The 25,111-nt window shown below is 49.7% G+C and overlaps 2 protein-coding genes across 2 annotated transcripts in view; one reads left to right on the top strand and one right to left on the bottom strand.

Moving 5' to 3' along the window:
• The first annotated feature begins 261 nt into the window (after window positions 1-261).
• On the top strand, window positions 262-20,900 carry DHX16 (DEAH-box helicase 16). The gene is made up of 20 exons (XM_026448900.1): window positions 262-721; window positions 2,140-2,387; window positions 2,471-2,633; window positions 2,972-3,028; window positions 8,221-8,475; window positions 8,680-8,883; window positions 8,962-9,153; window positions 10,945-11,055; window positions 11,225-11,340; window positions 13,449-13,659; window positions 13,857-13,955; window positions 14,067-14,219; window positions 16,895-17,035; window positions 17,222-17,384; window positions 17,472-17,590; window positions 17,716-17,783; window positions 18,380-18,542; window positions 18,641-18,802; window positions 19,103-19,276; window positions 20,655-20,900. The coding sequence occupies exons 1-20, from the start codon at window positions 515-517 to the stop codon at window positions 20,781-20,783; spliced, it is 3,135 nt and encodes a 1,044-aa protein (XP_026304685.1). The 5' UTR covers window positions 262-514; the 3' UTR covers window positions 20,784-20,900.
• C5H6orf136 (chromosome 5 C6orf136 homolog) overlaps window positions 20,820-25,111 on the bottom strand; it is a 5,720-nt gene continuing 1,428 nt past the window's right edge. The window contains 5 exon segments of the mRNA XM_023194417.3: window positions 20,820-21,222; window positions 21,307-21,376; window positions 22,868-23,068; window positions 23,256-23,344; window positions 24,212-24,613. Of these exon segments, the coding sequence (XP_023050185.2) occupies window positions 21,109-21,222; window positions 21,307-21,376; window positions 22,868-23,068; window positions 23,256-23,344; window positions 24,212-24,613 (876 nt within the window). The 3' untranslated portion in view covers window positions 20,820-21,108.

Here is a 25,111-nt window from a genome sequence, read left to right as displayed (position 1 = left end):
GTATCCTTTTTATTTATTTATTTTATATATCCTATTTATTATGTCCCTCCCCCACCGCAAAATGTAAACTCGGTAAGGAACTTTTGATTTGTCCTCTGCTAGATTCCAGCGACGGAAAGCAATGAGCACACATTAAGAGTCCATTAAATTGATTTCACTTATTGAATGAATGCGTTAGCGAAGCACTCACGGACTGACCATCAGGGGGCGTCAGAGAAACTGGATAGAGGCGGAAATGAAGAAAAAAGAATTACTCCGAACTTTCAGGTATGGTTCCGCGAAGTTTGAACTCGCTCGGCCACCGTAGTGCTTAGAGGCCGAAAAAGTGCAGCCCCTTCCGGGCTCTGCGGTACCGGACGACGGCTTTGGGATGTCGGAAATTGATCCTAGAGGTCCCAAAGTAGCTGCCTTGCGAAGCTGAGGCTCCAGCCGAGGGCTCCAGGCCTCCGACTGGCCCAGAAGTGAGCGCGGCTGCTCGACGCTTCAGGGCCGGGAGCAGGGAGCGTGGGTCGCCATGGCGACGCCGGCGGGGCTGGAGCGCTGGGTTCAGGACGAGCTGCACTCGGTGTTGGGGCTGAGCGAGCGGCACGTCGCCCAGTTCCTGATCGGTACTGCACAGCGCTGCACGTCGGCCGAGGAGTTCGTGCAGCGCCTACGAGACACTGATACCTTGGATCTCAGTGGGCCGGCCCGGGACTTCGCCCTGAGACTCTGGAACAAGGTGTCGGCAGGGTGGGGAGGGGTCCTGTGATTTGTCCGGGTGAGGCTGGCCTAACGGTCCATCGAGGAGTTAAGAAAGCTCAGTTCACAAGCACTTATTCTTTGTCTGTTATCGCCTAGGTACTGTGCTAGCTGCTGGAGCCCAGCTCAGTGGAGAAGACTGAGGAGGGCTTAGGTGTGTCGGGTTAAGCGCAATAGAACGGTGTTTCTCGAACTCTTAACATGCATCCAGGGCCCTCGTTAAAATGCAGATTGCGATTCTGTAGGGATCTTAGTTTCTGCATTTCTCTTTCTTTTCTTTCTTTCTTTCTTCTTCTTCTTCTTCTTTTTTTTTTTATTTTGTTAGAGACATAGCCTCGCTTGCCCTGTCGCCCAGGCTGGAGTGCGGTCGTAAGATCACGGCTCACTACAGCGTCGACCTCCCTGGCTGAAGCGACCCTCCCACCTCATCTTCCCCAGTAGCTGGGACTACGGGCGTGCGCCACCACCCCCGGCTAATATCTTTTATTTTTATTTTTTTTTAGAGACGAGCCTTGGTGTGTTGCGCAGGCTGGTCTCTTAACTCCTCAGCTCAAGCAGTCCTCTCTCAGCACCCCAAAGTGCTGGGATTACAGGCGTGAGCCACCTTGCCCGGCACCCCTGAGCTTCTGAACTTCCTTTCAGCCGTTTAATTAACAGAGGGGGCCGGGTGCAGTGGCTCACACCTGTAATGCCAGCACCCCAGAAGGCTGAGGCAGGAGGATCACTTGAGCCCAGGAGTTCAAGACCAGCCTGGGCAACATGGTGAAACCTCCCTACAAACAATTTAAAAATTAATTGGGCGTTGTAGTGTGCACCTGTGTTTCCAGCTACTTAGGAGCCTGAGGTGGGAGGATCACTTGAGCCCAAGAGGGACAGAGTGAAACCCTGTGTGTAAAAAAAAAAACCAAAAAGCTGTGGGCCCCATTCAGGATGATAAACATGGGGTGAAGCCATGAGGAAGAAAGAATGAAGGCTGGTTAGCTGGTTTAAAACTAAGTAATTTTGCCCGGGTGCAGTGGCTCACGCCTGTAATCCCAGCACTTTGGGAGGCCCAGGCAACTGGATCATGAGGTCAGGAGTTCGAGACCAGCCTGGCCAACATGGTGAAACCTCATCTCTACTAAAAATACAGAAATTAGTCGGGCATGGTGGCAGGTGCCTGTAATCCCAGCTACTTGGGAGGCTGAGGCAGGAGAATTGCTTGAACCTAGGAGGTGGAGGTTGAAGTGAGCTGAGATCACGCCATTGCACTCCAGCTCTGGATGACAGACCAAGACTCCATCTCGGTGGGCAGGGGGAGACTAAGTAATTGCTTAAATTAGGAACAGAGCTAGAGCTAAGTGGGAGGGCAGAGATCAGGAGTTGCTCGGACCTCCTTATCTTCTCCTCTACTGACAGGTACCACGAAAGGCAGTGGTAGAAAAACCAGCGCGGGCAGCAGAGCGAGAGGCCCGAGCCCTGCTGGAGAAGAACCAATCTTATAGGTTGTTGGAAGACAGTGAAGAGAGCAGTGAGGAGACTGTGAGTAGGGCTGGAAGCAGCCTCCAGAAGAAACGTAAAAAGCGGAAACACCTCAGGAAGAAGCGTGAGGAAGAGGAGGAAGAAGAGGAGGAAGAGGCTTCTGAGAAAGGGAAGAAGAAAACAGGGTAAGTCAGAAGCAGGGCGAGAGAGGATGGGGCAGGCTGAAGTGTTCTCGATGCCCTTATTTAATCCCCTGGATGGGCTGCAGGGGGAGTAAACAGCAGACAGAGAAGCCAGAGTCGGAAGATGAGTGGGAACGGACAGAGCGTGAGCGCCTTCAGGACCTGGAGGAGCGTGATGCCTTTGCTGAGAGGGTTCGACAGCGGGACAAGGATCGGACTCGAAATGTCCTGGAGCGGTCAGACAAGAAGGTGAATAGGAGCAGCACATTCTGTAAATCCCCAAGATCCCAGGGTGAAATCTGAGGTTGGCTGTGATTGCAGAGATAGTGATCTCTGGGAAGACAAGGGGCTTTCTCTAGTGAGATGTTCACCTCTCTGGTGAGAGATGTGGTGAGAGAAGCCCTGTGCATCCTGTGGCTAAGGCAACTCTCTACTCTACCTGCAATCATACAGATTCCTCACTGAGAGGGGACATTTTTTGTGTTAGGGTACATCTGAATGATCCTTGTGATTCTAGAGAGGAGCAGCTGTCAGTGTGAGGGCTCTTTGGCCTCACACCCCTCCATTCTTGTTTTTTTTTTTTCTAGGCTTATGAAGAGGCTCAGAAGCGCCTCAAGATGGCCGAGGAAGACCGGAAGGCCATGGTGAGTCCCAGGGCCCAGGGCCTGTAATCCCAGCACTTTGGGAGGCCGAGACGGGTGGATCACGAGGTCAGGAGATCGAGACCATCCTGGCCTACACGGTGAAACCCCGTCTCTACTAAAAAATACAAAAAACTAGCCGGGCGAGATGGCGGGCGCCTGTAGTCCCAGCTACTCGGGAGGCTGAGGCGGAGCCAAGATCAGAAGACAAAAGGGAAGACCTTCTGATAGAGTGGTTACGTATAGGGAGAGAGAATACAGAGGAAGCACGGTGTGGATGCTGATGGAGTGGTCAGGTCTCTAGAGGAGAGGCTTGGTTGTCAGGAGCCAGCTGAGGACAGACTTATGTTGTTGAGGGAAGGAACCCTCTTAAGTTGTAGGGGGAAGGAGGCTACCCATAAGTCCTCCTTGACTGTTAACTTTAGGATCAAATATACTCTATTAGTGAACGAAATCGTGAGCTTTCCCTATTCCTGAGTCCTAATGAGATGTGAGGCAGCTGGAATGTTGTCAAGAAGGTTGCTGGAGGACAAGGGCAGGGCAGCAGTCCCACTGTACAGGAATGTGCTAACCATTCAGCTTAGGCACACCATCTCCAAATACCTTCCCGCCACCTAATTCCTGCACCCCTTATGTAACTTTGTGATCTCCCTGTGTCTTCTCACTGGATAGGGGCAGAGCCTTCATAATTCATAAACTGGACTTTTTATGTATGAAACTAGGTAGGGTAAGCTGTTTTCCAAAGGCCTGGTCTTGTCAAGTAAAGTCACACTTAGATTCCCCAATAGAATTTTGAGACACTTGGAGCTCCTTTTTTTTTTCTTACCTTTTTTCTTTTTATTGAAATGGAGAGGGGCACACCTTGTCCTGTCGCCCAGGCTGGAGTGCAATGACGCGATCTCAGCTCACTGCATCCTCTGCCTCCCGGGTAGCTGGGATTACAGGAGCACACCACCACACCTGGCTAATATTTTTATCTTTAGTAGAGACGAGGTTTCACCATGTTGGCCGGGGTGATGTCGAACCCCTGACCTTGTGATCCACCCACCTTGGCCTCCCAAAGAGCTGGAATTATAAGCGTGAGCCACCGTGCCCTGCCTTCTTTTTATTTATTTGTTTTGTTTTATTTTTAATTTTTATTTATTTATTTATTTTTGAGGTGGAGTCTCACTCTGTTGCCAGGCTGGAGTGTGGTGGCGTGATCTCAGCTCACTGTAACCTCTGCCTCTCTGGTGGAGGAATCAAGCGATTCTCCTGCCTCAGCCGCCTGAGTAGCTGGGACTACAGACCCGCACCACCACACTCGGCTAGTTTTTTGTATTTTTAGTAGAGGGTATTTCATCATGTTGGCCAGGATGGTCTCGATCTCTGACCTTGTGATCTGCCCGCCTTGGCCTTGCAAAGTGTTGGCATTACAGGCCTGAGCCACCACGCCTGGCCCTTTTTACTTTTTAAATTTTATTTATTTATTTATTTATTTTTATTTATTTTTTTGAGATGGAGTCTCTCTCTGTCCCCAAGGCTGGAATGCAGTAGTGTGATCTTGGCTTGCTACAAGCGCCGCCTCCCAGATTCATGCCATTCTCCTGCCTCAGCCTCCCGAGTAGCTAGGACTACAGGCGCCCGCCACCATGCCCGGCTAATGTTTTTTGTGTTTTTTTAGTAGAGACAGGGTTTCACCGTGTTAGCCAGGATGGTCTTGATCTCCTGACCTCGTGATCCGACCGCCTCGACCTCCCAAAGTGCTGGGATTACAGGCGTGAGCCACCGTGCCTGGCCTTTTATTTGTTTATTTTTTTGAGACGGAGTTTTGCACTTGTTGCCTAGGCTGGAGTGCAATGGCGTGGGCTTGGCTCACTGCAACCTCTGCCTCCCAGGTTCAAGCGATTCTCCTGCCTTAGCTTCCAGCGTAGCTGGGATTACAGGCCTGAGCTATCTTGCCTGGCTAATTCTGTAGAGACAGGGTTTCTCCATGTTGGTCAGGCTGGTCTTGAACTCCTGACCTCAGGTGATCCACCCGCCTTGGCTTCCCAAAGTGCTAGGATTACAGGCATGAGCCACTGCGTGCCTGGCCTACTCTTGGAGTTCTGAGAATGGCCTACTGGTTCCCAGGTCTCTCCTGACCAATTTATCTCATATCTCTTCCTGAAATTGACTGTGGTTAGGCTTCTGAGACATCTCAATGCAGTTGTAGTGGTGGTGGTATTACTGTTTTGGCCTTAATTTAATTTTTCTTTTTTTTTTCTTTCTTTTTTTTTTTTTTTTGAGAGGGAGTCTCATTCTTTGCCCAGGCTGGAGTGCAGTGGCATGATCTTGGCTCACTGCAACCTCTCCTCCCGGGTTCAAGTGATTCTCCTGCCTCAACCTCCCGAGTAACTGGGACTACAGACATGCACCAGCATGCCCGGCTTATTTTTGTATGTTTAGTAGAGACGCAGTTTCGCCATGTTGGCCAGTCTGATCAGTCTGAGCTCAAACTCCTGACCTTAGGTGATCCACCGCCTTCGGCCTCCCAAAGTGTTAGGATTACAGGCCTGAGCCACTGTGTCCAGCTGTAATTTTTCTTTTTTATTTTATTTTATTTTTTTTCGAGACGGAGTCTCACTCTGTCGCCCAGGCTGGAGTGCAGTGGCCGGATCTCAGCTCACTGCAAGCTCTGCCTCCCGGGTTTTTATGCCATTCTCCTGCCTTAGCCTCCCGAGTAGCTGGGACTACAGGCGCCCGCCACCTTGCCCGGCTAGTTTTTTGTATTTTTTTAGTAGAGACAGGGTTTCACCATGTTAGCCAGGATGGTCTCGATTTCCTGACCTCGTGGTCCACCCGTCTCGGCCTCCCAAAGTGCTGGGATTACAGGCTTGAGCCACCGCGCCCGGCCAGTTTTTCTTTTTTAATTACAAAAATATTTAAGCACATAGGGAAGTTGAAAGAATAGAACAAAGAACACTCATATACACTATTCAGTTTGAAAAATGGTTAATACTGTGGGCAATATTTGCATTGTCTTTGTAAATGTGGTATGTTCTTTTCAGATCATTTAAAAGAGTCTTAGACATCATAGCATTTAATCTCTAAGTACATCAGTATGTACCTGCTAAGGATAAAGACATTGTCCTCTAAAATCAGAATGCTCTTGTCACAGTCAGGAAGTTGAACAGCAATTCTTATGTATCAACTAAGATCTCTGTACAATCAAAGATTCCCTCATTACCCCCAAAATAACTTTAATGACTGCTTTTTCCTAACAATGCAGTCAAGGTTCATGCATTGCATTTGGTTATTAGATTTTAAGTTTGTTTCTCTCTTTCTCTGTCTCACCTTGCAGTGTCCTACATTCTGGATTTGTCTGATCCTTATCTTATGGTGTTAAGTACTTCTCTGCCCTGTGCTTTCTTTAAAGCGGCAATCGGGTCTAAAGCTTGTCTACACTCAGATTAAACAGTTGTGGCAGGAACACTTCTTGGGCGGTGATGTGCACTTCATATTATGTCACATCACGGGGACATACTATCCAGTTGTGTATCTATTAGTATTGATATCCTTTCTACCAACAGCCTTTCATCGAATGCTTTTAGTAGCCACTGGTAATCCTTTCCTGAACATGTTATTTTATTGCGGATTGCAAAATGGTGATTTTTTGATTCTGTCACTCCTGTTAACATGTATTGGCTAGAATTTGTCTGTAAAGAAGAGCTTTTCCTTAACAACTAGGAACAAGCTACAGTTCCTTCTTAAAAACCAGGGTAAATGTTTGTTTCCTTTTAAATACCAACTTTTAGAGTAAGGAGTTTGGTGTAACAGTCATTTCACTGGAGACAGATTTTTTTTCCCTTGTTTTTTGTTTGTGTGTGTCATGTTGGATTCAAGAATTTTTATTTTTCAGTGTTTTATAATCTCACATCATTATTCTTTTTAATGCTCAAATTGCTCTGATTTTTTTACCCATATTAAAAAAAATAATCTATCTGCCTCTTCCATTGAAGGAATATTTGACTGTGGTACTTAAATTAGGTCGTGATCATAAACTGCATTTTAAGTCTTTACAGAACAAACAAGAAAAGCCAAGCAACTAAATAGAACCAGGCCCCTTAAGGATAAAGCACTAGAGGGACTTTTTTTTTTAACATGGAGTTTTGTTCTTGTCGCTCAGGCTGGAGCGCAGTGGCGTGATGTAAGCTCACTGCAACCTCCGCCTCCCAGGTTCAAGCGATTCTCCTGCCTCTGCCTCCCAAGTAGCTGGGATTACAGGTGCCCACCACCGTGCCTGGCTAATTTTTGTATTTTTAGTAGAGACGGGGTTTCACCATGTTGGCCATGCTGGTCTCGAACTCCTGACTTCAGGGGATCCACCAGCCTCAGCCTTTCAAAGTGCTGGGATTGCAGGTGTGAGCCACTGCGCCCGCCAGAGGGGCTTTGACCTTGCATTAGAGGAAGTTGTGATCACAGGGAAGATGATGATGTCATAGTGGGAGGACTCCTGGCAAGAAAGGGCCTTACAGATATTGCCAGTTTTCTGCTGTCATCCATAATGTGTCCTGAAAAGTTTGTATCAAAGGTAAATGTGTAGAAACTAAGTGACACATAGCATGGTGAAGAGAGGTTAGTTAGAGAGGTTAGAGAGCCAAACATCCCTGATTACATTTGCCTTACAGAAACACTCTGATGCTGTAGTCCTACCTTTCTGTAATCACTTTTTCTCTCTTCCTCAAACTACAGTCGTACAGTTTAAGACCAAGGAACATCTAACTGGGGCTGAAGATTGCCTCCTGTTGGCACCCCCACTGGTTTCTATCTTTGTCTGAATTGTTTTCGGTTTGAGTCCTGTGCTTCTAAATACTGGATTAGCCTTTTATTTTCCCCCTTTCCACTAATTCGAATAAAATGGCAAGAGTAAAATAAAGCTATGCAGACATCTCCCTAATGTATCTATTTTAACAAAGATGATAATGCTGCCCAAGAGGACTTTCCAGCTGGATTCTGCTGCAGGAAGGTAGGGTGTGGCATCAGTATGTAGCATCCAAAGGGGCCCAGATTTGAGTATGTCATTGTTTTGGTTGTGCATTACAGAGGGAAGGTGGAGGGTGCATCCTTAGGTTCTCATGCCCACTTGTCAGGGAATTTTTCCTTTTTAGGGATTGGTAGAGAAAGGGGTTGCTGCTCCAGCAAGATGAGGATTCGTCTGTCCTTTCCCAACTCAGGTCCCTGAGCTGCGGAAGAAATCTCGCCGAGAGTACCTGGCTAAGCGGGAGCGAGAGAAGCTTGAGGACCTGGAGGCGGAGCTGGCTGATGAGGAGTTCCTTTTTGGAGACGTCGAGCTGAGCCGGCATGAGCGGCAGGAGCTCAAATATAAGCGGCGAGTGCGGGATCTCGCCCGGGAGTACCGGGCAGCTGGGGAGCAGGAGAAGCTGGAGGCCACCAATCGCTACCACATGCCCAAGGAAACCCGAGGACAGGTGAGGCGAAGCGGCATCTGCTTCAGCCTTGGTCCCCAAGACAAATTGTGGGGAAGGCTTCAGGGGATTGGGCAACCCCTGGGTCAGCCCGTTTCTTCTTGCCTTTCCCAGTGGGTAGTGGGCGGGGGTAGTTATGGGAGGAGGGGGGTGGGCAGAGAGGACATCCTCTGTTTTCGAGTCTTCACATATCCCCGCTCTCTGTAGCCAGCCCGAGCTGTGGATCTAGTGGAGGAGGAATCAGGAGCCCCTGGGGAGGAGCAGCGGCGCTGGGAGGAGGCGCGGCTTGGGGCAGCATCCCTGAAGTTTGGGGCCCGAGATGCTGCCTCTCAGGAGCCCAAGTATCAACTGGTGCTGGAGGAGGAGGAGACCATTGAGTTTGTCCGGGCCACTCAGCTCCAGGGTGATGAGGTAAGAGGAGAGCTGGGAGATATTCTGAGGAGGACCCGAAGCGAGCTATTTAGCTCACATCTCCTCCTCTTTCCTTAGGAGCCATCAGCTCCACCCACCTCAACTCAGGCCCAGCAGAAAGAGTCCATCCAGGCCGTCCGCCGCAGCCTCCCGGTGTTCCCATTTCGAGAGGAGCTCCTGGCTGCTATTGCAAATCACCAAGTCCTCATCATTGAAGGCGAGACAGGCTCAGGGAAGACCACCCAGATCCCGCAGTATCTCTTTGAGGAGGTACAGTCATCTCACGCTTCAGCTTGCCAGGGCACCTGGCATTAATGTCCTCATTCCTGTCAGAGCTCCTTTTACATTGCATTTTTAGTAGTCACTTACCCATCTTTTCCACTAAATTGTGAAATTCTTGAGAATAAAGACCATACCCTTTCCACATTTCTGTTCTCACTTCCTACATTCATTTCATTCAGGTTAGAAGGATGGGTAGGTGGATAGGTGGAGTGGGACATGTGTGTAAATGTGGACCTGCCTGTACTCCAACCTGGCCAAAAAACAAGAAGTTAAAGGACTATTTTCTTGTCTTTTTGGTAGTTTTTTTTTTTTTGGAGATGGGAGTCTTGCTGTGTCACCCAGGCTGGAGTGCAGTGGTGCAATCTCGGGTCACTGCAACCTCTTACTCCTGGGTTCAAGCAATTCTCCTGCCTCAGTCTTCAGAGTAGCTGGAATTACAGGCATGTGCCACCACACCTGGCTTATTTTTTAGTAGAGGTGGGATTTCACCATGTTGGCCAGGCTGGTCTTGAACTCCTGACCTCAAGTGATCCAGTCGCCTCAGCCTCCCAAAGTGCTGGGGTTACAGGCATGAGCCACTGTGCCTGGCCCCTGCCCTATTTTGGAGGCTCTTGCGCTGATGCCCAAGCTGGAGTGATGTGGCACCATCATGACTCACTGTAAGCTGGAACTCCTGGGCTCAAGAAATCCTCCCACCTCAGCCTCCTACCTGGGAGGTGCACACCGCCATGCCCATATTAAAAATTTTTTGTTTTTTTGAGGTGGAGTCTCGCTCTGTCGCCAGGCTGGAGTGCAGTGGTGCGATCTTAACTCACTGCAACCTCCGCTTCCTAGGTTCAAGTGATTCTCCTGCCTCAGCCTCCCGAGTAGCTGGGACTACAGGTGCGTACCACTACACCCAGCTAATTTTTGTATTAATTTTTGTACACCCAGTTAATTTTTAGTAGAGAGGGTGTTTCACCATGTTGGCCAGGATGGTCTCAATCTCCTGACCTCGTGATCTGCCCACCTTGGCCTCCCAAAGTGCTAGAATTACAGGTGTTAGCCACTGCACCTGGCCTGAAATTTTTTTTTTTTTTTTGAGACAGACTCTTGCCCTTTTGTCTAGGCTGGAGTGCGGTGGCATGATCTTGGCTTACTGCAACCTCTGCCTCCCAGGTTCAAGCGATTCTCCTGCCTCAGCCTCCCAAGTAGCTGGAATTACAGCCATGCACCACTATGCCCGGCTACTTTTTTGTATTTTTAGTAAAGACAGGGTTTCACCATTTTGGCCAGGCTTGTCTCAAACTCCCAACCTCAGGAGATCCGCCTGGCTCGGCCTCCCAAAGTGCTGGGATTGCAGGCGTGAGCCACTGTGCCTGGCCAAAATTTTTAATTTTTAATTTTTTTGTCACACTATGTTACCCAGGCTGATCTCGAACTCCAGAGCTCAAGCAATCCTCCCACCTCAGCCTCCCAAAGTTCTAGGATTATAGGCGTGAGCCACTGTGTCCAGCCTTCCTGCTTTTTACCTTAGCTGACTGCCTCAGCTAATCTGTTCTTTTCCAGCTCAAGTCTAGCAGAGCCATGAACTTAATTACCCAGAGCTAGGTGAGGACCCCCTTTGAGGGCCCTAGGTCTGTCATCCTATCTATTTGCCCTTCTTTTCTGGTTTTCAGCATCTGTCTTTTCCTCCTTTTCTCCTGTCTGGCTTTTACAACTTCTTTCTCTGAATTGTACCTGGTCCCAGGGGGCATATTTAGCAAACCGTAAACCTCTTTTTTCTTCCTTGTCATTCAGGGTTACACAAAGAAGGGTATGAAGATTGCCTGCACCCAACCCCGGAGAGTGGCCGCCATGAGTGTAGCTGCCCGAGTGGCCCGGGAGATGGGCGTGAAGCTTGGGAATGAGGTGAGATTTCTAGGGAACTGGGGGGTAGAGACTGGGGTCTGTGACTCAGTCTACACTGCCCTTAGGTCCCTACAGCAGAAGTCTTGGTGCTGCCCCACTTCACCTTTCCCCAAGTTCCTTTCAGGGCACACCATCCAACACTTGGTTGCTAATGGTTCCCCTTGACCAGGTTGGCTACAGCATCCGCTTTGAGGACTGCACATCAGAGCGAACTGTCCTCCGCTACATGACAGATGGGATGCTTCTCCGGGAGTTCCTCTCTGAGCCTGACCTTGCGAGTTACAGGTACATACAGGGCCCTCATCTCCCATGAGAGAGCTGCCCACACTCTTCCCCCTGTGCTGCCGCCTCCCTCCCACTCAGTTCTTTCCCGGATCTCTAATCTCTGGCTTTTCTCTCATTTCTTGCCACCCAGCCAATTCAGCCATTGTCTTCTGATTAATCCACCAGTTCTTAAATCGTTATGATTCAAACGGTCCTTGAACTGACCTCCAGGTACCACGGAGATGGGGCCGGAGGATAGAAGAGATTGTAGAGAAAGCCTCTTCTTCTTTCCCCATTCATTTCCAGGGTTTAGAAAACAACCAGGATAGCATAGCATTGCTGTGGAGGCTTGAAATGCCATGTGAAGACCATTTGAAAACACTTGGAATGCTCAGCTCAGAGGGAGAAACAGGAGAGGCATCCTGGTTCCCTCTAAATATGTGAAGGCTGTTACATGGAAAGAAGGATGAGACTTGGTTTATGTAACCCTACAGGATATAGCTAGGAGCCATGGGGAGGTTACAGGGAGACAGATTCCAACTCAGTACCGATGGCTGAGTAACCCTCAGAGTGTTGGAGATTGCAGGGCCTGTCAGAGTGGTTGGACTCTGGATCTTGGCCCTCCACACAAGTCTTGGGTAGCTTGGTCTGTGAATAATGAGCTCTTAGTGCTGGAAATGGCCAAGCAGAGGTTGGTTGAACATGTGTTGAGGGGGAAAAGGGATTCATAAATGTGATGGGGTTGGGGTCAGGCCAGCTGAACAACATGTGCCCTTTTGACTCTTCAGAGGCTGTGAATTTCTGGCCCTGGAAGATCACAGTGGAGCAATTGGACAGATAGGATTTTATCCTTCATATCCCTTGCAAAAAATCTCTGAGAACCCATGGAGAGCCAGCCAGTGCAAGAGGGCCTGAGGCAGATATTTTTGCCCATCGAGCCAGCCTGCTCTGTGGAATAACTGGGGACTTCACCATCACAGTTAGGGTTAGGGACAAAGAGTTGAGGTCAGAGAGGTGGGTAGGGGAAGATAAGGATGAGTTCCTGGGACTTGGCTGCCACCCAGAAAAGCCAAAAAATAAAGCAAAGAGAAAGAAGGTGTCATGCACATAACTGAGTTAGGAGGAAACCAGGGAGCATGCAGAGTCCTCTGAGAGTTGGAGTAGAAAGGCTTAACTTGCTCCTCTCTGCAAAAGAAGAATCCTTCTTGGCAGGTCTCGCTCCGTCACCCAGACTGGAGTGCAGTGGTGCAATCTCGGCTCACTGCAAGCTCCGCCTCCCAGGTTCATGCCATTCTGCCTCAGCCTCCCAAGTAGCTGGGACTACAGGCGCCCACCACCACGCCCGGCTAATTTTTTTTTTTTTTTTTTAAGTAGAGACAGGGTTTCACCATGTTGGCCAGGATGGTCTCAATATCCTGACCTCGTGATCTACTCTTCTCGGCCTCCCAAAGTGCTGGGAATACAGGCGTGAACCACCGCACCTGACCTCTTTTTTAGATGGAGTCTCTCTCTTTCACCCAGGCTGGAGTGCAGTGGCTCAATCTTGGCTCACTGCAACCTCTGCCTCCCGGGTTCAAGCAATTCTCCTGCCTCAGCCTCCCGAGAAGCTGGGACTACAGGTGTGCGCCACCACACCTGGCTCATTTTTTTTTGCATTTTTAGAAGAGACAGGGTTTCGCCATATTGGCCAGGCTGGTCTCAATCTCCTGACCTTGTGATCTGCCTGCCTTGGCCTCCCAAAGTGCTGGGATTACAGGTGTGAGCCACCATGCCCAGCCTAAAGCATATCCTTCAACTTTTTCTAGTAAGAGCAGCTGCTGAGTCTAAGCAGACTCTTGACTGAACTAGACAGTATGTCTAACTTGTCCTGGCCTCAGTGCAGCCTCTACATCTTGGCTTCTATTGTCTGCTGAGGCTGGGATAGGTTGCAGATCATGGGTCCCTGGCCGCCTCTGACTTTCTGTTGGTCTTACATAACTGGGATGGCTGAGTTCTCCTTAGAGCCCCCTCCTTCAACAGTCATTCTTGAGCTCTTTGTGTCCGTTACTCCCCTCTCATCCAGGGAACCCTGGTGTCTGATACTGCATTGCCCAGCGCTCCTCCCTCATTGCTGCCTCTTCCCTCCCCAGTGTGGTGATGGTGGATGAGGCGCACGAACGGACCCTACACACAGACATTCTCTTTGGATTGATCAAGGATGTTGCTCGCTTCCGACCTGAGCTCAAGGTCCTGGTGGCTTCAGCCACACTGGACACTGCCCGTTTCTCCACCTTCTTTGATGATGCCCCTGTGTTTCGAATCCCCGGACGCAGGTTTCCTGTGGACATCTTCTACACCAAGGTGCTACCTCGGGGAGGATGGGCTTAAGTCTGTGGCAGAAAAGCTGAGGCCTTTGGAGAAGGTTATCCCAAGGAGGGAAAGATGGAGTGGAAGGTCCAAAGGGGAACCAGGATAAAGTATATGTTGAACTGGGAGGAGAGGAAAGGTTTGCCTAAGCAGGTGGTCCTCCTGTGACCCCATCTCTTTCTGCTCTCCAGGCTCCAGAGGCCGACTACTTGGAAGCTTGTGTTGTATCTGTGTTGCAGATCCATGTGACCCAGCCCCCTGGGGATATCCTGGTGTTCCTGACAGGACAGGTGCCTGACATGGTTGGGAGAGGGGATGATGTATCCCAGGGGTAGACGGGGCCGGCGTGTTGGCCTTCTGTGACTCTGGGATCCCTGCTGCTCTCCCCACCCTCTATCCAGGAGGAGATTGAGGCTGCCTGTGAGATGCTCCAGGATCGCTGCCGCCGCCTGGGCTCCAAAATCCGGGAGCTCCTGGTGCTGCCCATTTATGCCAACCTGCCCTCTGACATGCAGGCCCGTATCTTCCAGCCCACGCCACCTGGGGCACGAAAGGTCAGTTGGAGAAACCCACACTCTTCACCCCTATGCTTCCCACAACTAGTAGTGAAAAAGCTGTGTGCCTGCCCCATGCAAGGTGAGCCCTGGGCACTGCTGCACACAGCTGAGGAGCAGTCAGACCTTTGTCCCTGGGACTGAAGGGAGGAGAAATATGGTGTGAACCAAGAGAGCCAAATATGTGATCTGGAAAGTAAGCACAGTAGATTCAGTGGAGAAGGGAAGTCCTTGATGTGCCAGGAGGTGGGATTTGATATGGACCTTTAAGAGAAATGGCTGAGGTCGGCCAGGCGCGGTGGCTCACGCCTATAATCCCAGCATTTTGGGAGGCCGAGGCGGGAGGATCACAAGGTCAGGAGATCAAGACCATCCTGGCTAACACGGTGAAACCCCGTCTCTACTAAAAAAATAAAATAAAAAATTAGCTGGGCATTGTGGTGGTCGCCTGTAGCTTCAGTTACTCAGGAGGCTGAGGCAGGAGAATGGCATTAACCCAGGAGGCGGAGCTTGCAGTGAGCTGAGATCGCGTCACTGCACTCCAGCCTAGGCGACAGAGTGAGACTCCATCTCAAAAAAAAGAGAAAAGGCTGAGGTCAGGCACGGTGGCTCACGCCTGTAGTCCCAGGACTTTCGGAGGCCGAGGTGGGCGGATCACTTGAGGTCAGTAGTTCAAAACTGGGCTTGCTAACATGGTGAAACCCTGCCTCTACTGAAAATACAAAAATCAGCCGGGCATGGTGGCGGGCATCTATAATCCCAGCTGTTCAGGAGACTGAGTCATGAGAATCGCTTGAACCCGGGAGGACGAGGTTGCAGTGAGCTGAGATTGCCCTACTGCACTCCAGCCTGGTAACTGTGCGAGACTCCATCTCAAAAAAGAAAAATGGCTGAGAAGTTACCAGAGGAAGGCCCAAAGTGTGTTTGAGGTCAGTGTGAGCTAGTAGGCTTAGTGGGAGGTTCATATGGTGAAGGAGTAGGAGACAAGGCTAAAAACAATTTGAGGCTAAGATTAGGGAGAGCCTTTGATGACAGGAGAGTTTGGACTTTATTTATTTTTCTTTTTTGAGACAGAGTCTCTCTCTGTCATCTAGGCTGAAGTGCAGTGGCAAGATCTCGGTTCACTGCAGCCTCCGCCTCCCAGGCTCAAGTGATTCTTGTGCCTCAGCCTCCCAAGTAGCTGGGATTACAGGTGTGTACCACCACACCAAGCTAAATTTTTTTTTTTTTGAGATGGAGTCTCACTCTTGCCCAGGCTGGAGTGCAGTGGCGCCAACTCTGCTCACTGCAACCTCTGCCTCTCAGGTTCAAGCGATTCACCTGCCTCAGCCCCCCTAGCAGCTGGGATTATGGGCGTCCTCCACCACGCCCAGCTAATTTTTTGTATTTTTAGTAGAGATGAGGTTTCGCTATTTTGGCCAGGTTGGCCTTGAACGCCTGACCTCTGGTGATCCACCCACCTTGGCCTCCCAAAGTGCTGGGATTATAGGCATGAGCCACCGTGCCTGGCCAACACCCAGCTAATTTTTAGTAGAGACAGGGTTTTGCCATGTTGGCCAGGCTAGTCTTGAACTCCTGGCCTCGAGTGATCCACCTGCCTTGGCCTCCCAAAGTGCTGGGTTACAGGCATGAGCCACTGTGCCCAGCGAAGTTTGGACTTTAGACAGCTGAGTAGCAATCAAAGGATTTTGAGCAGAGATTTAACTTTCATTCAACAAATATTTAATGAGTTCCTTCTGTGTGTCGGATACACAGGGGTTGATGATACAGTGATGAACAAAACAAAAGTCCCTAGCCTAACAAACTTGTACTTGTGGTCTATTGGGGAAACAGTGGATGCATAAATACATAATGTCAATTTGTGGCCAGTGCTGTGAAGAGATACAAGGTAGCATAGCAGGATGGAACTTGACTCTGAGGGGTGGGAGTGAGGACTGGCATGAAGGTATTTTTCTTGAGGTGTAGTGAGGGCCTCTTCAGTAGGGGGAAAGTGGAACAGAGACCCAAACCAGGTGAGGGAGGGAGCCAGGCTGATACCTGTGAGAAGAGTGTGCCAGACAGAGGGAACAGCTGATGCAAATAATCCAGTGAGGAGTGCACTTACGTGGGTAGAGCAAAGCAGTGTGCGAGAGGAGTGAGGGAGGTGGTGGAGCGCTAGCAGATGAGGTCAGAAAGGCAGCCGGGGTAGGTGATCCAGGCTTTTAAGGGGCTTGGATTAAATTCTAGAGTAGGATAGGAAGCCACTGAAGGATGGGGAGTGATGTGACAGGTTTGTATTTTAAAAGGACTGTCCTGGATACCATGTGACAGGGTAGGAGCAGAAGCAGGGAGATGTGTTAGGAGGCTCTTACAGGAAGTGTTGTGTGAAGATGAAAGCGGTGGTGGGGAAGATGGGGCAGGAACTTGAACACCCCCATTTCCCAAACCCCCCCCCAAAAAAAACCCCTAAATCCTCTTCTCCATTTCCTTTCCTCCTATGGCCCTGCTATCTCCCAGCCCCCACTTCCCTCTCCCCTGTCTTTTGGACTTGTCTCCTGCTCCTGACCTTGAATACTAATTCCTTTAGCTCCTGCCCCTTACTGCAATTGCTTCACTACTCCTAACTTTCCAAGATTACTTTTTCTGGGTAACTACGTAGGTGGGGTCACTGGATGACCCCATATCCTCTCACTCAGGTGGTTGTGGCAACGAACATTGCTGAGACATCACTCACCATCGAGGGCATCATTTATGTGCTGGATCCAGGGTTCTGTAAGCAGAAGAGCTACAACCCCCGCACAGGCATGGAATCGCTGACTGTCACACCCTGCAGCAAGGTCGGCCTGGGAATGCGGGGGGGGAGGTGGAGTTGGCCACAGAGAAGGTCCAACTCAGAAGCAGAGTGGGGCTTCCTAGGGAACGGGGATGAGCAGTTTGCATCCTTACAGATTTCTTGCGTAAATACTGCCTTTTCTCTTTTCCCTGACCAAATTGTCAGCCAGCCTGCTCTCCTTTCTTTCCAGGCCTCAGCCAATCAGCGAGCTGGCAGGGCAGGTCGAGTGGCTGCAGGGAAGTGCTTCCGCCTGTATACCGCCTGGGCCTATCAGCACGAGCTTGAGGAAACCACAGTGCCTGAGATCCAGAGGACCAGCTTGGGCAATGTTGTGTTGCTGCTCAAGAGCTTAGGTGATTGGGCTACCTGAGAGAGGAGGGAGGGGCTGGAGTCACTGTCCTTTGAAGGGACTGTGTTCCATCTGTCACACCTCTCTCTAGGGATCCATGACCTAATGCACTTTGATTTCCTGGATGCTCCACCGTATGAGACACTGCTGCTGGCTTTGGAGCAGCTGTATGCTCTGGGAGCCCTCAACCACCTTGGGGAGCTCACTACGGTGAGTTAGGGGGCAGCATGGCTTGGGGCAGGATGATAGGGGTCAGGATGGCTCCAGGGACCCCTGTAGTAGTAGTGGGAAACCTGAGGGAGGACTGGGCTCAACTCTCTCTCTCCTCTCCTTAGTCTGGTCGAAAGATGGCAGAGCTGCCGGTGGACCCCATGCTGTCCAAAATGATCTTAGCCTCTGAGAAGTAAGCCCTCCCCTCCACCTGGTCCCCCAGCACACATACTGGCCAGGCCTCCTCTTGTCTCTGGCGTCCTCTTTGTCTGTTTCTCTTCATCGTATTATCCTTTAACACATAGTAAAGTATTAGATACCTCTGATTGCCCTCTTTTGAGGCCAACAGGGGTAAGACACTTGATCCTATCCTTGATTCCACTGTGCCTGGCCCCTTGAGGAACTTACTCGTTCCTAAGGTTTCAAACTAAAACATTTAATGTAGCTGTGGACGGACGACCTTTAAATGCCATTCCTCTGCTGTCAGAGATCTTTTCCAAATGCACATAGTGAATGCACACTTTCTGCAGAAGCCTCAGAAGTCCCCAGTGTTTCCTGCTCCTGCCTCCATGGATGTCCCTCCTTTGTGACTGTGTTTCATCTATGGCCCCTACCTCCTTGACCCCCAGGCTGCTGCCAGAATCTATCTGCTGGCTGCTTTGTAGCCATTAGGCCAACCAGCCTTTTCCACATGAGGAAACATCCGTCACACAGTGATCACTCCCCACTCCACCATATCCGTTCCTATGTGTCTTGCTTTGAACTCATGCTTTCCCCTTCCTGCCCCAGGTACAGCTGTTCAGAGGAGATCCTGACAGTGGCTGCCATGCTCTCTGTCAACAACTCCATCTTCTACCGACCAAAGGACAAGGTCGTCCATGCTGACAATGCCCGTGTCAACTTCTTTCTCCCTGGTGGTGACCACCTGGTTCTGCTAAACGTTTACACACAGGTCACTGGGCTTGGGTGAGTGGGAATGAGAGACACCGGGGGACTTTAGTCCTGCTGTATACTTAACTATCTCTCCTTTCTTTTTAACCCTTTTCCCAGTGGGCTGAGAGTGGTTACTCTTCCCAGTGGTGCTATGAGAACTTTGTACAGTTCAGATCAATGCGCCGAGCCCGGGATGTGCGGGAACAGCTGGAAGGGCTCTTGGAACGTGTGGAAGTTGGTCTTAGTTCCTGCCAGGGGGACTATATCCGTGTACGCAAGGTCAGCATTTCTTCAGCCTCCTTCCTGCTCTCCACCCCCAGTGCCTTCCCAGGAGCAAGCTTCTCTGGGGGCATGCAGCAGTTCCTCCAGCCTGAGAGCACGCCTTCTTCCCCTGGTGTATGACGGTGTCCTCCCAGGGCCCTTTCTTCCCCAGACCGCTGAAGGTTCATTCCTGGGAAGTTCTTCATGCATTCCTTATCTCTCTAGTTTTCCTGAAGCTTGAATTAAAAAGTTAGTGAGCTCTTAGGGTCACTAGATGTCTGCCTTTTCCATTGATTTTCTTTCCTGCCTGCTCCTTAGGCCATCACTGCTGGATACTTTTACCACACGGCACGGTTGACTCGGAGCGGCTACCGCACAGTAAAACAGCAGCAGACGGTCTTCATTCATCCCAACTCCTCCCTCTTTGAGCAACAGCCACGCTGGCTGCTCTACCACGAACTTGTCTTGACCACCAAAGAGTTCATGAGACAGGTGAGGAGAACATCCTGTGCCCACACACGTGGAGACTATGTAGAGAGATGCTATCCTGACAAGCTAAGAACCCAGGTTCAAGTTGCCGGGACTGGTACAGAAAGAGGAAGGTAGGGTAAAATAGAAAGACATCCTTTGTTTTGTTTTTGTTTTTGTTTTTGAGACTGAGTCTCGCTCTGTTGCCCAGGCTGGAGTGCAGTGGCGCAATCTAGCCTCACTGCAACCTCTGCCTCCCAGGTTCAAGATAGTCTCATGCCTCAGCCTTCCAAGTAGCTGAGATTACAGGTGCAAGCCTCAACGCCTGGCTAATTTTTGTTATTTTTAGTAGAGATGAGGTTGCACCATGTTGGCCAGGCTGGTCTTAAATGCGTGCCTCGGCCTCCAAAGTGCAGGGATTACAGTTGTAAGCCACTGTGCCCAGCCCAAAGACATCCTTTCTAACAGGTGTCAGCATCTTCCAAGATCTGAGAACTAGACATTTATTCAATACATATTTGAATGGCTACTGTATAGGTGCTGGGGCCATAATGAACAAAGCAGAGTGTCTCTTGTCTCACAGAGTGTACTTAGTCTATGTTCTAGGCTTTTCTTTTTTTTTTTTGAGACAAGAGTTTCGCACTCTAGTAGCCTACGCTGGAGTGCAGTGGCACAGTCTCAGTTCATGCAACCTCTGCCTTCCAGTTTCAAGCAATTCCCCTGCCTCAGCCTCCAGTGTAGCTGGGATTACAGGTGCCCACCACCACGCCCAGCTAATTTTTGTATTTCTAATAGAGACAGGGTTTCACCATGTTCAAACTCCTGACCTCATGATTCGCCCGCCTCAGTCTCCCAAAATGTTGGGATTACAGGTGTGAGTCACCACGCCTGGCATGTTGTTCTAGACTTTTCTTAGGAATAGCTTATTTGGTATCTTGAATAACATATAGAGGTGTATCTGCCCTTTGGATATATAATAATAGAGCCAGGCACCTTTACCCCTAGCCCTGCAGTCAAAGAGGAAAGATAACTTTTGACCACACACATAAGGATCTAGGTTGGGGCTGGGCATAGTGGCTCATTCTTGTAAACCATCCTAGCACTTTAGGAGGCCAAGGCAGGATCCCAGCACTTTGGGAGGCCGAGATCAGCCCAGGCAACATACTGAGACCCCATCTATACAAAAAATTAATGGAGCACTGTGATGTGTGCCTGTAGTCTCAGCTACTTGGGAGGCTGAGGCAGAAGGACTGCTTTGAGCCTGGGAGGTCGAGGCTGCAGTGAGCCATGCCCGGGCAACAGAGCAAGACCCTGTTTCAATTTAAGAAAAAAATAATAATAACAACAAAAGATCTATGTTGGAAAGAAGGGAACTCCATTGATCTTTTCTCTCTCCTCCTAGGTACTGGAGATTGAGAGCAGCTGGCTTCTGGAGGTGGCTCCCCATTATTATAAGGCCAAGGAGCTAGAAGATCCCCATGCTAAGAAAATGCCCAAAAAAGTAGGCAAAACACGAGAAGAGCTAGGGTAAGAGAAGGATGTAAACAGAACCTGTGACACCAGCTCCTTTTCCTTCTATACATTATTTAATACCTATTAAATAAAATTATTTTTGGAATAAAGCTTGTGGGAATATTTGGGATCTAGAGAAAGTGATATATGAAATTCTATCTCATATAGTCAGTTAAACTTTATTATTTACAAGTTAAATTACAGAGCAGCTTTACACAGCATGAGATGGAAAGGAAGGAAGGAGAGAAAAGAGAGGAAGCTGGCTCCTGAGATTCTTGGCTGCCTCCACCTCCTTCTCTTGGGCTTAGCAGTCTTCAGTGCTGCCCCCACTCAAAGGTCAAGGATCAGGGCTTGGAACACAGGTTTAAGTCAGGTTCTGGCTCTGACAGCCCCAGGGCCACCAGGGCTCCCACTAGCAGTTTCTTCACAGGCGTTGGAGGTGAATGTGAAGGCATCAGCTGCAAGGAGAAAGGTTAATGCCAGTTGGGGGAGGCACACAGATGTTCTACCCTTCACCCCACCCAGCCCTACCTAGGACTCACTTTATCTAGACGATGGCGACAAATGAGGCCACTGGAATTCAGGTAGAAAGTGGAGTAGGCATCATAGGTCCTGGGGAATACAGGGAGGCTTACTGAGGGAGAAGGTGACTGGTCCCAAAGCTGAATTCAAGCATTTGTTTAAATGAGTAGTCTCTAAATTCTGCTACATATTAGATCACCTGGGCAACTTACAAACATCTCAGTGCTTAGGTTGTCCCGTCTCAATTACATCAGTGTTTGGCATCAATATTTTTTAACACTCATTGGGCATTTCTACCGTGCAGCAGTTTGGGAACTGCTGGTTTAAAAACTTATATCCAATGTTTGTGGCTGAGCCTAACATTTTATTGCGATTCTACTCCCAGGCAGAAATTTACCAGGTTGTTAAGGCTCAACATAAGAGACAGGACTTTTCAGGCCGGGCGTGGTGGCTCAAGCCTGTAATCCCAGCACTTTGGGAGGCCGAGACGGGCGGATCACGAGGTCAGGAGATCGAGACCATCCTGGCTAACACGGTGAAACCCCGTCTCTACTAAAAAATACAAAAAACTAGCCGGGCGTGGTGGCGGGCGCCTGTAGTCCCAGCTACTCAGGAGGCTGAGGCAGGAGAATGGCGTAAACCCGGGAGGCGGAGCTTGCAGTGAGCCGAGATCGTGCCACTGCACTCCAGTCTGGGCGACAGAGCCAGACTCCATCTCAAAAAAAAAAAAACAAAAAAAAAAAAAAAAAGGCATTTTCATTTGTTCAGTACTTTTTTTTTTTTTTTTATGAGACAGGGTTTCACTCTCACCCAGGCTGGAGTGCAGTAATGTGATCACGGCTCACTGCAACTTCTGCCTCCTGGGTTCAAGTAATTCTCCCATCTCAGCCTCCCAAGTACCTGGAACTACAGGTGGTGCACACCACCACACCTGGCTAATTTTTGTATTTTTTGGGTTTTACCGTGTTGGCCAGGCAGGTCTCCAACTCCTTACCTCAAGTGATCTGCCTGCCTCGGCCTCCCAAAGTGCTGGCATTACAGGCGTGAGCCACCACACCCAGCCTGTTCAGTAAGTATTTGAGTACCTACCATATGCTAGACACTGTATAGGAAGAAAATGAAGCTCAGAGGTTTTTCTAATATACTCAGCCTCTCTTATTTTTTTTTTTTTTTAACATTAACATAAACTAAACAAGATCCCTGTCCTTATACAGTCAAGTCAGGATAGGTCAAGGGTTGTCTGGGAGACTAGATCATCTGTAATCTCAGCACTTTGGGAGGCTAAGGCAGGCAGATCACCAGAGGTCAGGAGTTCGAGACCAGCCAGCCAACATGGTGAAACCCCGTATCTACTAAAAATACAAAAATTAGCCAGGTGTGGTGGTGCGCCTGTAATCCCAGCTACCCAGGAGCCTGAGGCCGGAGAATCGCTGGAACCCGGGAGGTAGAGGCTCTAGTGAGCTGAGATCACGCCACTGCACTCCATCCTGGGTGACAGAGTGAGACTCCGTCTCAAAAGAAAAAAAAAAAAAAAAAGAGGGAACTGATTATAGTTTGGGTCCTTTTTCATTTCTCTCTTACCGGTAAAGTTCGTCTTTGTCACGCTTGTAGAACCGCAGAAAGAGCAAGTGGACAGGCAGCCCTACGAGCCGCCACCGTGCTTGCAGGGTCCAATTCTCAGGGTGGCGGGTCAGCTGTAGAACCTCCAAACGAAGGTGTGCAAAATAATTCCAGGCCAGGAAACGGCAGAGAGTCAGTGAAAGAATGTACCATGTCCGGCCCCTATGAAGAAGGGATGGGAAAGAAATCTCATGATGGCAGAATTAGAAAAACAAACTGGCTTCTGTCTAAGAAATGGGGAAGAGCTGTGAGAAGCAATCTAGGAACTTCTCTGGGAAGTGGAAAGGGTCATGTGTATAGCTTTGGGTGCTTTTCCTCCCCAAGGCCCTACCTGTGCCCCAATTCTCACTTGGTATGTATGTTGAGGATCTCATTGATGAATTCCACATCCAAGGAATACAGACTGTAGTCGTGGGACTGAAGGAAGAGCTTGGGAAGCTAGGTGGAAGAAGATGGCATCAACCCAGTGGGAAAGAAAAGATAATCCTATTTTTCAGTTTTCTATTTTTTTTTTTTGAGACAGAGTGTAGCTCTGTCACCCAGGCTGGAGTGCAGTGGTGTGATCTTGGCTCACTGCAACCTCCGCCTCCCAGGTTTAAGCGATTCTCCTCCCTTAGCCTCCTGAGTAGCTGGGATTACAGGCACCTGCTGTGCCCAGCTACTAATTTTTGTATTTTTAGTAGAGATGGGGTTTCGCTGTGTTGGCCAGGCTGGTCTTGAACTCCTGACCTCGTGATCTGCCTGCCTCGGCCTCCCAAAGTGCTAGGATTATAAGCGTGAGCCACTGTGCCAGGCCCAGTTTTCTATTTTTAAGGCCTCCTTACTCCCGTCTTGGAATGAAAGATCTCATCCCATGATTAACCTCCCTTAACCCAAAATGAAGAACATTTTCTTTTTTTTTTTTTTTGAGACGGAGTCTCACTCTGTTGCCCAGGCTGGAGTACAATGGCGCTATCTCAGCTCACTGCATCTCCTGGGTTCAAGTGATTCTCCTGCCTCAGCCTCCTGAGTAGTTGGGATTACAGGTGTCTGCCACCATGCCTGGCTGATTTTTGTATTTTTAGTAGAGATGGGGTTTCATCATGTTGGCCAGGCTGGTCTTGAACTCCTGACCTCAGATGATCCACCTGCCTCAGCCTCCAAAAGTCCTGGCTGGAACATCATTTTCTCAGGAAAACGTTTATAATACATTTCTATGCCTGCCTCATGGTTCCAAAAAAGAATCCAGTTGACTAACCCCCTACCTCCAAGGATTACTGACATCCCTTCCCACTGTAGATGAAGGCCACTTTTGCACTGACTTACCTCTTGTCTCAGTCTCTCATACATGACAGACAGATGTTCCTCCATACTAGGATCTCCTGATGGGGTGGCACGGGAAGGGTGGGCAGTTCCAGGGACTTGGAAAGGTATCCAAGCCCCAGGATAGGGGCAGGGAGGTCCCTCAAAAAGGCTTCTAAGCCCGTCCAGGCAGCCGCTATGCAACTCAGGTCCTGGTCCCTCCTCCCCCTTTCCTGGAGGGAGAACCACCCATGCTGAGCTGAGGGCCTGGATCTGAGGAAGAGGTAGTGGGGGAACCTGGGGAGGACGCTGGGTGGGAAGGTGCGGGGGCAGGGGAGACCAGAGTAGAGGAGAAGATGGGGAAGTGGTTGTCGTGGAATGGGGCCAAAGGGGTGGGAATGGTAGAGTCCCTGGATAAAGCTGGTCCTAAGGAGACAGAACAAAAGGGAAAAAGATAAGAATCCACTTGCCTAACACCCCTTCATCCCTTGGATGCTCAACAGGCTTTCAATACCTATTCCTCCTGACAGAATGGATGGAATTACTATAGGAAAAAAGGGATGGGTTCATCTCCATCTCTACTGAAAACAGGAGGAAACCATTTTATTATTTTGATATGGAGTCTCGCTCTGTCACCAGGCTGGAGTGCAGTGGCGCAATCTCAGCTCACTGCAAACTCTGTCTCCCGGGTTCAAGTGATTCTCCTGCATCAGCCTCCCGAGTAGCTGGGACTACAGGCGAGCGCCACCACCCCCAGCTAGTTTTTGTGTTTTTAGTAGAAATGGGGTTTCACCATGTTGGCCAGGATGGTTTTCATCTCTTGACCTCGTGATCCACCGCGACCGGCCAGAATTCCTTAAGATTCCAACACTGGACCGGGCGCAGTGGCTCACACCTGTAATCCCAGCACTTTGGGAGGCCGAG

The sequence above is a fragment of the Piliocolobus tephrosceles genome, chromosome 5, assembly GCF_002776525.5.
Source record: "Piliocolobus tephrosceles isolate RC106 chromosome 5, ASM277652v3, whole genome shotgun sequence".
Taxonomy (NCBI): Eukaryota; Metazoa; Chordata; class Mammalia; order Primates; family Cercopithecidae; genus Piliocolobus; species Piliocolobus tephrosceles.
The sequence above is the reverse complement of the archived record's forward strand: the minus strand, read 5'-3'. Positions and strand labels throughout refer to the sequence as shown.